Source organism: Lichtheimia ornata (genome assembly GCF_029851405.1).
Source record: "Lichtheimia ornata isolate CBS 291.66 chromosome Unknown scaffold00010, whole genome shotgun sequence".
Classification (NCBI taxonomy): domain Eukaryota; kingdom Fungi; phylum Mucoromycota; class Mucoromycetes; order Mucorales; family Lichtheimiaceae; genus Lichtheimia; species Lichtheimia ornata.
The window spans coordinates 599,477-611,656 of record NW_026695330.1 but is presented as its reverse complement, the minus strand read 5'-3'; the positions used below and the strand labels follow the sequence as shown (position 1 = coordinate 611,656).

The 12,180-nt window shown below is 43.2% G+C and overlaps 6 protein-coding genes across 6 annotated transcripts; 4 read left to right on the top strand and 2 right to left on the bottom strand.

Annotated features, from left to right (window-relative positions):
- Positions 1–543: 543 nt before the first annotated feature.
- On the top strand, positions 544–1,208 carry O0I10_003346 (uncharacterized protein; the record flags this gene model as incomplete). Its single annotated transcript, XM_058483417.1, has 5 exons — positions 544–562; positions 620–711; positions 775–953; positions 1,022–1,103; positions 1,170–1,208. 5 exons carry the CDS (start codon positions 544–546, stop codon positions 1,206–1,208), a joined length of 411 nt encoding a protein of 136 aa, XP_058346036.1.
- Positions 1,209–1,965: 757 nt separating this feature from the next.
- On the top strand, positions 1,966–3,386 carry O0I10_003345 (uncharacterized protein; the record flags this gene model as incomplete). Its single annotated transcript, XM_058483416.1, has 5 exons — positions 1,966–2,234; positions 2,335–2,399; positions 2,459–2,541; positions 2,599–2,617; positions 2,677–3,386. 5 exons carry the CDS (start codon positions 1,966–1,968, stop codon positions 3,384–3,386), a joined length of 1,146 nt encoding a protein of 381 aa, XP_058346035.1.
- Positions 3,387–3,561: 175 nt separating this feature from the next.
- O0I10_003344 (uncharacterized protein) lies at positions 3,562–4,395 on the top strand (the record flags this gene model as incomplete). Its single annotated transcript, XM_058483415.1, has 6 exons — positions 3,562–3,590; positions 3,659–3,664; positions 3,741–3,931; positions 4,012–4,094; positions 4,152–4,272; positions 4,334–4,395. 6 exons carry the CDS (start codon positions 3,562–3,564, stop codon positions 4,393–4,395), a joined length of 492 nt encoding a protein of 163 aa, XP_058346034.1.
- A 128-nt stretch (positions 4,396–4,523) lies between these two features.
- Positions 4,524–4,882, bottom strand: O0I10_003343 (uncharacterized protein; the record flags this gene model as incomplete). The annotated part of the gene is made up of 2 exons (XM_058483414.1): positions 4,524–4,603; positions 4,681–4,882. 2 exons carry the CDS (start codon positions 4,880–4,882, stop codon positions 4,524–4,526), a joined length of 282 nt encoding a protein of 93 aa, XP_058346033.1.
- Positions 4,883–6,104: 1,222 nt separating this feature from the next.
- Positions 6,105–7,125, bottom strand: O0I10_003342 (uncharacterized protein; the record flags this gene model as incomplete). The annotated part of the gene is made up of 2 exons (XM_058483413.1): positions 6,105–6,733; positions 6,792–7,125. The coding sequence occupies 2 exons, from the start codon at positions 7,123–7,125 to the stop codon at positions 6,105–6,107; spliced, it is 963 nt and encodes a 320-aa protein (XP_058346032.1).
- Positions 7,126–9,806: 2,681 nt separating this feature from the next.
- O0I10_003341 (uncharacterized protein) lies at positions 9,807–12,034 on the top strand (the record flags this gene model as incomplete). The annotated part of the gene is made up of 9 exons (XM_058483412.1): positions 9,807–10,043; positions 10,110–10,149; positions 10,206–10,506; positions 10,576–11,054; positions 11,109–11,159; positions 11,215–11,264; positions 11,387–11,533; positions 11,593–11,622; positions 11,675–12,034. The coding sequence occupies 9 exons, from the start codon at positions 9,807–9,809 to the stop codon at positions 12,032–12,034; spliced, it is 1,695 nt and encodes a 564-aa protein (XP_058346031.1).
- Positions 12,035–12,180: the final 146 nt, after the last annotated feature.

The window sequence follows — 12,180 nt, the reverse complement described above, 5'->3', positions numbered from 1 at the left end:
ATATTACTATTTGCATCATAACAGTGTGTCGAATCAGAGAGGATGAGAACATGAATGGTATCTACTAGTACTGGGAACATCTGCTTACGGTAGCCTATTGCAGGAACATCGATGTGTATGAAAAAGCAATGATAAAACTAAGAAAAGGGACATGTAATGAACCTATGCATTGTATGTGAGATACGACTATTAATACAAGATGCGTGTATGCTCACCCATGATAAGAAAGAATGAGCAGTGATTCCCTCGTAGTAGCAGTAGATCAAAAGCTAAAGTTACTTCCCTCATTATTAGGTATCCAGGCACAAGAACATAATGTTTCTTCTAATCGGTTGATATCGACACACACAAAACAGCCGCTTCTCTATTGGATACTGTGGCCTTAGTGGAACATTATGTTGTTTAAAGTGTCAATTGTCACCACAAAGGCATCTCACCTATTTACGGTTCGTTGGGTAATTCACGTGCATCTCCCATCGGCCGGAACGACATCCGTTTTGAGTCCGCTGCAAATGTTGATTTCTTTTTCTTTAGCTTTTGAACATGTTATCCGATAGCCAAAGTAAGTAGTACCTTCCAGCCGCGGTCATTTGCATTGCTCATGCGCAAGATGCTTTAGAAATCGGTGTTGGTCTTACTGCAGTCGGCGTATTGTTTATGCTCATGGGCGTGTTTACATTCTTTGATGCTGGTCTGCTTGCCATGGGAAACGTAAGGGAGAATAGTACTTGGATGGATGGATACTCAGGTACTTAACCAAAGGGTTTGGTATAGATCCTTTTTCTTTCAGGCATCACCTTGACGATTGGCATGCAGCGTACGTTGACCTTTTTCGCGCAAAAAAACAAGATCCGTGGTACTATTTGTTTTATTGGCGGCATCGTGCTTGTGTTTTGTCGATGGGCTATCATTGGTATTGCTATTGAATTGTTTGGCATCTTGAACTTGTTTGGGTAAGAGGATCGGTTTGGTGATCTGATAGGGTCATGCAATGATGGCGGCCCTGACATTGCGTTTATAGTGATTTCTTCCCTCTTGTCTTTGCTTTTCTTCGTCGATTACCCATTATTGGATCCGTATTGAGTCATCCAGGCCTTACCAACGTAAGAGTGGTGTTTATTTTTAGGTTACGCATACACCAGATTGAATTAATGTCCAATTTGATCCAGGTATTCGATCGATTCTATGGACCAGCGCTTCCGGTCTAAACCTCATTGTTTGTAATCAAGCACCATGTACACTTTTACGACCTATTTACAACTATTACCATTACTACAACTACTACTATAAACGCTAATACGACCTATGAAAATGGGCATACCTTGAGAACAATGCAGCAACATCTGAGATTCTTGGATATGAGGATGGCTTACGCCAATGGGGAGTATGTGCGCACACGAGGAGAAAGGGGGTTGGTGATGGGGATGATTGGCTTATAACATCCAGCAAGCACCTTGTTATAATTCCACGCACAATGACGATCGTTTATAGTCGATATGGTTAGGATATCGTGTATGTGGGATAATGGACACTTGGGCTTGCGTGATATGATGGATATGATTGGTTGCAGTAAGGAGATTAGAAGGAGCAGCTTTTTATGCAAATGCAGGCTCATTTTGTTCACAAGTTTTGGGGTAGGAGACGATGAGAATATGCCGAACAGATCGCTGCATTACTTGCATGACAAGGGCTATTAGTACCAACTTGGCAACATAACATAGCTTCCGTAAAATCATTCATAGGGTTGAGGTTGCCAAAGATAAAGTAAGATAGTATGCTGTTACAAACCAAGAAGTAAAGAGATAGGGTACAAAGAACCCAAGGATAGCGTGCCTCCTGATATGCGTCTACAAAACACATTTTAAAAAGGTAGACATATCCCTGCTGATAGTGAGAGAAAAACCAAAGGTTCTTTCTTTCCTTTCTTTTCCTGCTTTTCACTTTTTCACTTTCTCAACCAACAACATGTCTGTTACCATTAACGATACCTCTGAAGAAGCCAAAATGATGCGGGAACTTCATGGTCAGCTTGTTCTCGATGAACGAGGGTTTCTCAAAAAGGTCACTCAAAAAGATCCTCGATTGAACAAGCAAGTCGCCGACCAATACTATAGCCATTGGAGTAAAAAGGAGACCGAGATCAAGGATAACGAATCATATGTCAGCAATCGCCGTGAACAAGCACAGAATATGACCAATGCATTTTATGATTTGGCAACCGATTTCTATGATATGTATCTAAAGTCTACTAGTACATGATGATTCTTTGTAAGCTAACTTACCCACACAGTATGGTACGTGTGTAGTGGATGAGGAGATGAAAATGTGAGTAAGGATGGCGAGACCTAAGGTATCATTAGGGTGGGGTCAATCGTTCCATTTTGCTCGGCTTTACAAAGGTATGTATCATAAAAATGGACGTGCTCATGATAAAAAAGGCTCATGCGGTTGTCACCAGGCGACACATTTGAAGAAAATATCAAACGACACGAAGCATTTTTAGCACTCAAGCTTGGATTGAACAAGGGAATGCGAGTGTTGGTAAGAAGGGAGGCAAAAAAAAAGGTCATGAGCAATCAGCTTATGTGTATTGCATAGGATGTCGGATGTGGTGTAGGTGAGTGCTTATCATGCAAATACAAGTCGTAAGCTGATGTAGTGTCACCACAACAACAGGCGGACCACTGCGAGAAATTGTAAAGTCATCGGGTTACGCACATGTCACAGGTATCAACAATAATGCATACCAGATCCAGCGTTGCTTTGCTTATGCGGCAAAGTATGGTCTCGAGGATCATACCGATTTTGTAAAGGGGGACTTTACGAGAATGCCCATGGAAGATAATACGTTTGACGCTGTGTTTTCGGTCGAAGCAACGGTACATGCACCAAGACTCGAGATGGTATACAGCGAGATTTATCGTGTTCTAAAGCCTGGTGGTCGATTCGCATGCTATGAATGGTGCACAACACCCAGCTATGATGAGACGGATGCAGTACAACGACGTGTGATCCATGGTATTGAGCAAGGCAATTCAATTTCCAAATTGTATTCGACGGCCCAATGTTTGACAGCAGCCAAATCAGTTGGCTTTAAGGTTGTTGAGGAAGGCGATCTTGCACCTGTTGATAATGCCACCGAGCCTTGGTACAACACTTTATCGAAGCCACAAGGTGTACATGGCATTTTACGATCTCCTTGGGGTCGATTCTATACACACAGCCTATTGACATTTCTCAACAAATTTGGTGTGGTCCCTCCAGGTGTTCTCGAGACATCCCAACTACTCAATAATGCTGCTGAGATGCTTGTCGCAGGTGGTAAAATGGAGATTTTCACTCCAATGTACTTTTTCCTTGTGGAGAAACCGTTGGATGCAGAGTAATTTACCCTATTGGATACCTTTAATAAAAGTGGCGATTGAATTCTTCCATACACTTGCTCAAAGGGGTGTTCCACTCTTAGGAATCTTCCAGAGGCCGATCCTTTTTTTTCCTCTTCTTTACCTCTTTTTTGTTATCCCCTCTCCTCCTCCTCCTCCTCCCAAAAGCATAACCATCATGTCCAACTGGAAGAACGTCAACAATTGGTATGTATTTCATTGTATTACAATACATCAAACTTGATCATCTAACTCGAATATCGAATACTCCCCAGGCACTGGTAAGTCAACCAGGAAGGAAAAAAGGAGAATCCAGGAGGGATCGTTTGCCATTCTCATTCACAATGACTCTTGCAGGACCAACAAGAACTGCATTAGCTGGGCAAGAACATACTTCGCTGAACAGTTGGAAGGATTGGAAGCAGAGGACAAGGGCCATACGATCCGGATTAGCAAGATGGAGGAATGCAATGGGGACGTTGACCTCAATCAACGCAAGGGCAAGATCATTACCATATACGACGTTTCATTGAAACTAAGCTTGGAAGGTAAGAGGTAGCAGATTGATATGATGTCTGAAACGCACATGATCGACTCACAGCGTGAATGGCTTGGATTATTTTGACAGGTGCTCTTGCGGATGGCACGGCTGTTACTGGCAAGATTGTGATCCCCGAAGTTGCTCATGATTCGACCGAAGATGACTATGTGGTATGGGATGAAATGGATACGATGATTCGCCATGATAGCTCACTCCATGTAATGTAGTTTGAGCTCACTATCAACGATGATTCGAGTGCAAAGAGCGACATTCGACCAGTCATTCGAAAGGGTCTGCAGCCCTTGATTTGCGAAAAGTTGAGCAAATTTGCTCCTGACATGATTGCCAGTAAGTTTCAAATGACAATGGATATACAAGTTACTCATCGTCATCATGCTTGGTTCAATAGCACATGCTTCCGATGTTTACATTGATCCCGCCAAGCTCAACGTTGCTGGTGCCACTGCATAGTCGTCGTGTGGTTCAAATACTTTCATTCATGCATGCTGTGTTTCTTGACACTTTTTACATCTTTTTTTCCTCCCAACATAGAAAGAGACTTTACCCCCAGATTTGTTATTACAAGATTGTCGTATAATTCAAGTCTTTGTCATTCTACATCTTATGGTTACCGTGTTGAGGGATGGTGATTCAAAGGATCGCAAATTGCGTTGCATGGCTAGTAGAAGATATCATTTCAATCAATGGATGGGTGGATCAGAGAGAGAGAGAGAGAGAGAGAGTATCTATGTTTACCTGTTCTTGTATTGCCATTATGATGTCGACGACGTTCCTCCATGAAAATCGGTTGTCGGTATCGATAGCGACTTGCAGACAAATCTTGGATCCGTCGTTGAAGGTTTTGGGATATTGAAATGACTCGAGTATATCGTTCTCGATCATCAGCCGATCGAAGGTTGGCTGCAAGTGCCGAAATATCCTTTCTTTCAGTCTTCATTGTGCCAGCTTAAGAGTAAAATAAAAAGGAGAATGGTGTTTGCATCGCTGGAAGACGTTGAATGAAGCAAGCAATAATAGCCACATACTAATTAGCCTGCATAACACGATCATCCCTGTAAGTGGCTGTCGTCTTTGTTTACCAGGGGGAGGATGTTATATAAGAAGCATCTCAAGCGTGTATTGTAGATCTTTTTCCTTTTCAGAGTTCAGGGCCATTGTTTGTGTCTCGTAGCCTCCTGATAATAATATATCGCAATTCACGCTGGTGGCAAAAGTAACCCGGCATTCAAGAACAACAGGGTGCTCGCTGTTGAAAGCTAGTTATCAAGAGCATCATTTTATCATAGAAGGGGTCACGCGTTACAACATCAAAAGCTTATCAAGGTGAAAATCAGTGGACAAGGTGCAACCAGGGCCTGCGTGGGTTGCAGGTGCCCCACGCCAGGATGTGATTCTATAGTTAATCACCCCACCTGTGGGTTATGACGACATTCTGGTGATGTATACTTGATTAGAAAATTTACACAAGGACACCACACGTAGCCGATCAGCATTCCTTGCGTTGTCGTAATTGTATCATCATCGTCATACAACCCGCTCGCTTTGTTTCCAAGATGTTCTCCGTCGCATATGCAAGTAGTCTTGTTCGGAGCTAGCTGAGTTGGATGTTCATTGCTAATAATGCTTCGTTTCGTGCACGCCCCACCAAAGCGGATTTTTCGGATGAGGCACCCGTTTACATTTGAAACTGAAAGACTTGCAAAACACATGCTTGTGTCACTGCTATCGGAAAGCTGCAGGGGTTCAAGCATCCTATTAGTGGGATTGATACGACACTGTGTGAGAAAAATCAGGGTCGGCGTGTATGCGTGGTTTCCATTCAAATAGATCTCGCCAAGATTGTGCTACACTCGCCAGTTTCTGCTTGTTTCCATGTGCAACACAAAATCTTTCTGATTCTAACACAATGTTGCAGAATACATTATGGTTAAAGATCATGTGCTTTATTTTAGAGGGAAAATAAGAAATCATTTTGTACAAAGTATTGCTCGGTTGATTGAGGCGTGATGAATCATCAACATGTATAAGCGATATGCGAATGTGTGCGTGTGTTGTATATGCTGGATGGGAGAAAAAATGGATATTGGTTGTATAGGGAGATGGCGAACGTTGATGGTGATGGTATCTTGTGTGCGAGTAGAAGTAGGTACGTGATTCGATTAAAGGAAGATGGGGAGATCCCAGCCCTTGATGAGTGGATCATTGAATCGTAAGCCCATGTCGAGTTGATTAATAGCTTGAATGTCCTCATCATCCATTTTCCAATTGAGTGCATCAAGGTTTGTCTTCATACGTTCAACGCTTGTGCTCTTGGGAACAACGCCAACATTACGTTCGAGGGACCAACGCAAGGCAACTTGAGCTGGGGCACGCTTGTACTTGGCAGCAATGTCTTTGATAACAGGGTTGTCAAAGAGAGACTCAACCGACTTTGCATGCTTTTGACCACCAGCAGCAAATGATGCAGGGCCAAATGATGAATAGGCGGTAACGGCAATGCCTTGCTTTTGGACCCATTTGACGTAGGTATCTTGTTGTAAGTATGGATGAAGTTCGACTTGAAGAAGGGATGGTGGGATCTTGCAATAGGCGAGCATGTCCATGAGCATTTGAGCATTAAAGTTGGAGACACCAATGTTGCGTGCCAAGCCTTCTTCAACCATGGCTTCCATTTGTGCCCAAGTCTCATGCATTGGCACACGAGCACGAGTTACTTGCGTCTTGCCAGGTTGCGTCCAACCTGGTGGATACTTTGTTTCAATGGGGACGTGTTCGAGTGCAGTAGGGACTATATACAACATATGTAAGTACATTAATAAACCAAGGATCAACAAGATTATACTTACAGTGAATGAGATACATGTCCACATAATCAAGACCAAGATCATCCAAGCTTTTTTGAAGACCTTCACGGACGTTGCCATGGAAAGTGCACCATAATTTGCTGATTACAAAGACCTCCTTCCGGGTAACAAGACCATCTTTGATAGCCATGCGGATACCTTCGCCCACTTGTTTTTCATTGTAGTAATTGGCACCACCATCAAACAAACGATAGCCAACCTTGATCGCATTGTAGATAACTTGGGGAGTAGCGTCAATGTCAATCTTGGCACAACCAAAGCCAATCAAGGGCATCTTGTCGCCAGAGGGCTGAAGGGTCAAGTATTCGATAGTCATTGTTGTTGATAGGAAAAAGAGAGATGTGATGTGTGTGTAGAATGCAGAATTCATGTTGCAATGAAATGACGGGGTATTTATAGTTGTTCGGATGTTGGCATGCTCTGGAAACCTCTTTGACGGCGACAAGCGTCATGGGGGTGATTGTGTGAGAGCGTGTCAGTACGCAGCAAAGCAACAGTATCGGGTGCAGGGATCTGATTTTCTTTTCATGGAAAGTATTCGCATCATAGCGTGGATCAGTTTTGATAAGCGAAACCGGTTCGCAGCAACGCCCAAGTTTGCCCAAATGGAATAAGCAACATTGGTTGCCCGCATGCACACACACACATACCTCTTTTTCATTATCGATTACGTGTGACCTGATATGGCAATACGATGATGACAAGGTTTGATTTTGTGGATTCTGCATGCTTCCTTTGTATTTCAAGCCCTTATTGTACACCGCACACCCACACCCATACACCACCTTACTTCTCACGGCCATGATCGAGTATGTGGGTACGTGCACTATTCGAATTTGTGTACCAGCAATTGCAAGAGGAAGCCATTCACATGCGGTGTTGTCGCTTGTTGCTCTTCAATATCAAAAAAAGGATCGATGGAAAAGGGTCCAAAAGCAAGAAAATGATGTATGTTATCGATTTTGATGGGATAGATACTGCACACTTCCAAATCAACAAGACGATGTCATACCCTGAAATCGGGTAGATACGTTGCGTTTGTGTTTATGCTCCCCCTTTTGCCTGATATCCTTGATTGTCGTCATTCGAGATAGGAATGTCACATGCAAAGCAAAAGGAGTAGGCAGATAAAAAAGAAAATATACAAGGATCCCTAATGGTAGTAGTGGTGGTGGGGGGCCTCTTTGGCCAGCTTTCACTCTTTCCCCCCCTTGTTTTCCCCGGATTAGATTGACATGCTTTCTCATCGATAAGGTCGGAGCACTTGTATAGACAATAAGCGTTTGGGCCAGATGATATGCATTTTTTGCAAAGCGCATTTTCCTTTTCGTTCACCTTGGCTCATGTTATTGTACCACAGAACAAACGGGGTTACTGAAATACCCATTCGGAAGAGTCCTTGGTTAACATGATATATCATGCTGCTGCGATTAGACCATCTTTTCTCACACTCCCACCAAAGAGTGATCGGGTTGATGTGAGGAACATCAACTCATGTTGTGCAAGCGTTATGAAGGCGCACTATGTACATGAGGTTGCTTCCGTACCTGAGAGCATAATCATTTGGGCCACCTTCTATATTCTTCCGTAACCATATTCCCAACCATCACCCTTATTGATTATCATGCACAAATTTCTTCGATCCTTGATTCTGTTATGCATTATGCAACATACAAATGACTTTTCAAACCACCACAAAAGTAATCCATTGTAAACGTGTATACTACGTTTCACCCAAAAATTACTCCAATATGATGGTGTTGACACAGCTTTCGAGAACCTTCCAATATAGCAGCCTTGCTGTCATAAAAGGCGGCATCGTCGGGAGGTACCTGTGTGCCAATCTAAAACCCAGATGTGCCGTGGCAAGCCCTTTCCTTAATAGTTTCACAATGCATTTTGTGTATGTGTGCGTTGTTTTCTGCAACTATGAGAATCGACAAGATGCCGATTTGGGCTTACTCTTACCAAAAGTGGATTTGCATGATCATCGTTTGCGTTGTTTTCTTATATTACGGCGACAATGATGTGCAGGATCGCCACCCACAGACCAAGCTATCATGCTGGGTATGACTTTGATGTTGTCTGTGCACGCTTTAATCCATCGTAATCATACCTACCACGATAGGGCATGATTATCGTATCATGTTCTTTGTTTGGGAAGCACAGCAACAAAAAAAGAACTATCATGGCTCGTTGCTGCGGTGGGTCATAGGTCATTTGCATTGTCTTCCATCAACAATGACTTAATAATGCTGCACTTTTCATTGTTGGGACGTTGTTGCTGGTTCAGGTCATCATAAAACAACTGCGCCCTCAATCTGATCATGCAGTGGCGTTATTGATGATGGCTATTGCCACCACGTGTAGCTCATCGTGATACTCATCGATAGAACATGTATCGGGTTGGTTATCAATGAATGATCAAGAAGACTAAAGAAGAGGCACCACTCTTTCGACGGCACATTTTGCATAATGATTGGAATAGACGTTACACCAAGATTGCAAGGCAAATGATGGACAATGACGTCATGATGTTGGGTCATTGCATCTTTGCTAGATGCTCGCATCAAATGGCGGCATAAGATTCTTGCCGATAAGAAAGCCGATAGCTACAGCCACTCTACAGCTATGGTGTTGTTAATCATAAGACCCTTTTAAATGGATTTGTGTTTTGGGCAATTGCAAAGGTGAACTAAACAGCAATAAGGTGGATACCCTTTGACATTACGTGATACCTCAGTGCTTGGTTATGAGCCTTACTTTATTGTTGGATGCATAGAGTGTGGATACAAAGGATCTACAACATAGATGGGATGCTGTACGCGCACGCAATGCTATGCCATAGTACAGCCGCCGTATGCACCAATGATGTGTGTGATGATATGCATGAAAGTACGAGGAAGAAGGACATGTGTAGGAACCGTGATTCTGCATAGGTTTTATTATTCACAGCTTTTGAAATGGTAGAGACCATTGTTCTTCTCCTACTTTTACATGGGTTGTTCTTTGTTACCCTCTTTAGGTGTGCAACCAAGCTTGTACAATCACCTTTTTGAATCAAGGGCGAAACGATATGTCAATGATGACGCACCACTCTTCATTGATGCCGTTGGTGCTAAGCGATTCTTATCGTTTGCACAGCTACGGAATCACGTTCGTGCATTTGCTGCCCATCTTATCGATCAAGGCGTGCAGCAAGGTGATATTGTAGCCATTTGTGCACCTGGAGCTGTAAGTGCTACCATGGATAAAGATCGCGTTGTAGTACTACATGTTGCTGATTATGATGACCACCAGATTGAGTACCCCATAGTCATGCATGGTGTGATTGCTTCAGGTAAAAAAGATAATAATAGCAAGGTTACGCTGATAAACATGGATGACAATGAGCAGGTGGTGTGGCAATGCTTGTCCCGGATGCATTAATTGGTCGAGAAATTGCGGCATTGTTCAAGATGGCAAAACCAGCCATGGTGGTAACACATGCCAAGACCCAGCTAGCTGTACAAGAAGCTATTCATGCGTGTAACCTGCATGGATCAACACATGTGGTGGTGATGGATAACTCACTGCTGTTGCATAAGGATGCTTCATCCCTTGTGAAAACCCCAGCAATGTATGTCGATCCAGATGCAGCTGCTATCTTGTTGGTTACTTCAGGTTCAACAGGGCCACCCAAATTGGTCACTGTATCGTAAGTAGCAACGTAGTATGGAGCTATACGTAGATAAATATAGCTCATGCTTTGGATCTTTATGTATAGGCATCGAGCTGCCATTGCACGCGCAGAGGTATCAAGTAGCCACTTTTTACCTTTAATGCATGATGGATACGATCACCGAGTGCTTGTGGCTACCCGAATGGGTGGTGCAGTACAAGTACACAATGCTTTGCTTGCTGGTGTACAACTTGGATTACCCCATTACGTATATCAAACCATCAATTTACATGCCGTGTGTCGTCTGGTGGAAAGGCATCGGATTACGGCCTTATATCATTTTGGTTGGGTCACTGCCCAACTCGCTCACGATCCCATTATTCATACCTTTGACATGAGCAGCCTGCAATATTGGATCACAGGAGGTCAAGTCGTCAGCCGCCATGTGGCAAATCAGGCCACGCGCGCTTTGCTTAGTGGCTGTAGGTCTCGTGGTCAGCTTCCACGTGTCCTATGTAATTATGGATCATCAGAGGCACACAACATCTTTTATTATCGTCATGCATCCGATGGATCGTGGCAAGGTAATTAGATATGGTATACATTTTGCTTGTATCATATGGTTAAATACCACAAAGTAATACCACAGGATGGTTTCCAGATCAAGCTGGTGGATGACCTAGGAAAAGGTAATGTGGCATCGTAAAGTCAATGGTGGTGCCAAAGGTTGATAACGATAAGCAGTTTTAAAAGAGCCTAATACTGTTGGAGAGCTTTGCATCAAAAGTCCCATGGTAGGTTTTCTTATACAAGTATACGTCCATCATCGTTAACGTAAAATTGGATGCTAGAATGCATCCGTGAGTGTACATGTATAATCATGTGTGCTTGATCGCCATCATTCATGCTATAATAGGGCTACTACAACAATCCAAATGCTACCCTTGAAGCATTTGACGATGATGGCTTCTTCCATACAGGTGATCTCTTTACGTCCGACGCAAACAATAACCTGAGATTTGTTAATCGAAAATCCGAACGCATCAAGCGCTTCACCAAAGATGTATGGTGGATGTATGTATTTCATCACCACGTTAATCGCTCATGGCATCTATTTTGTAGATCTGCCCTAGGGACATTGAAGAGATATGCGTAAGTGAAGGTATATCAAAAAGACAAGTTGTTGATGGCGGGTGTGCTGTAGATCATGTTCAGTGACTTGATTCAAGAATGTCGGGTGGTGGGGGCTTACGACGCACGACGATGTCTTGAAGTCCCTCGTGCATATGTGATTCTTGCACGCGACCATGAATGTGACAAGGAACAATTTGCAAAGGAGTTGATACAATTTGTTAATGCTAGAGTGCCTGATCCAGAGATGAGGTTGGAAGGAGGGGTGCAATTTGTCATGTCGTGGCCTTTGACGACAGCCGGCAAAATGGATTTGTTTGGGTTACGCAAAAGGGCGCAAATCGAGTTGTTGCAGGATCAACACTATCAACACGGCGTAGAGCAACAAGCAGGGGCAGCAATGATGGCTCCCATGACCAGCAGCAAATTATAATAAATGCCTCATTCATTGAAGGCCTGTGCACCACGTGAGGACACGCCATGCACTCATACACAAACTACGTTGCATATCCGACAAGAGAAATTTTTTTCCTTTTATCCCACAGTGGTCTCTTTAATAAACATCATCATGAAATTACC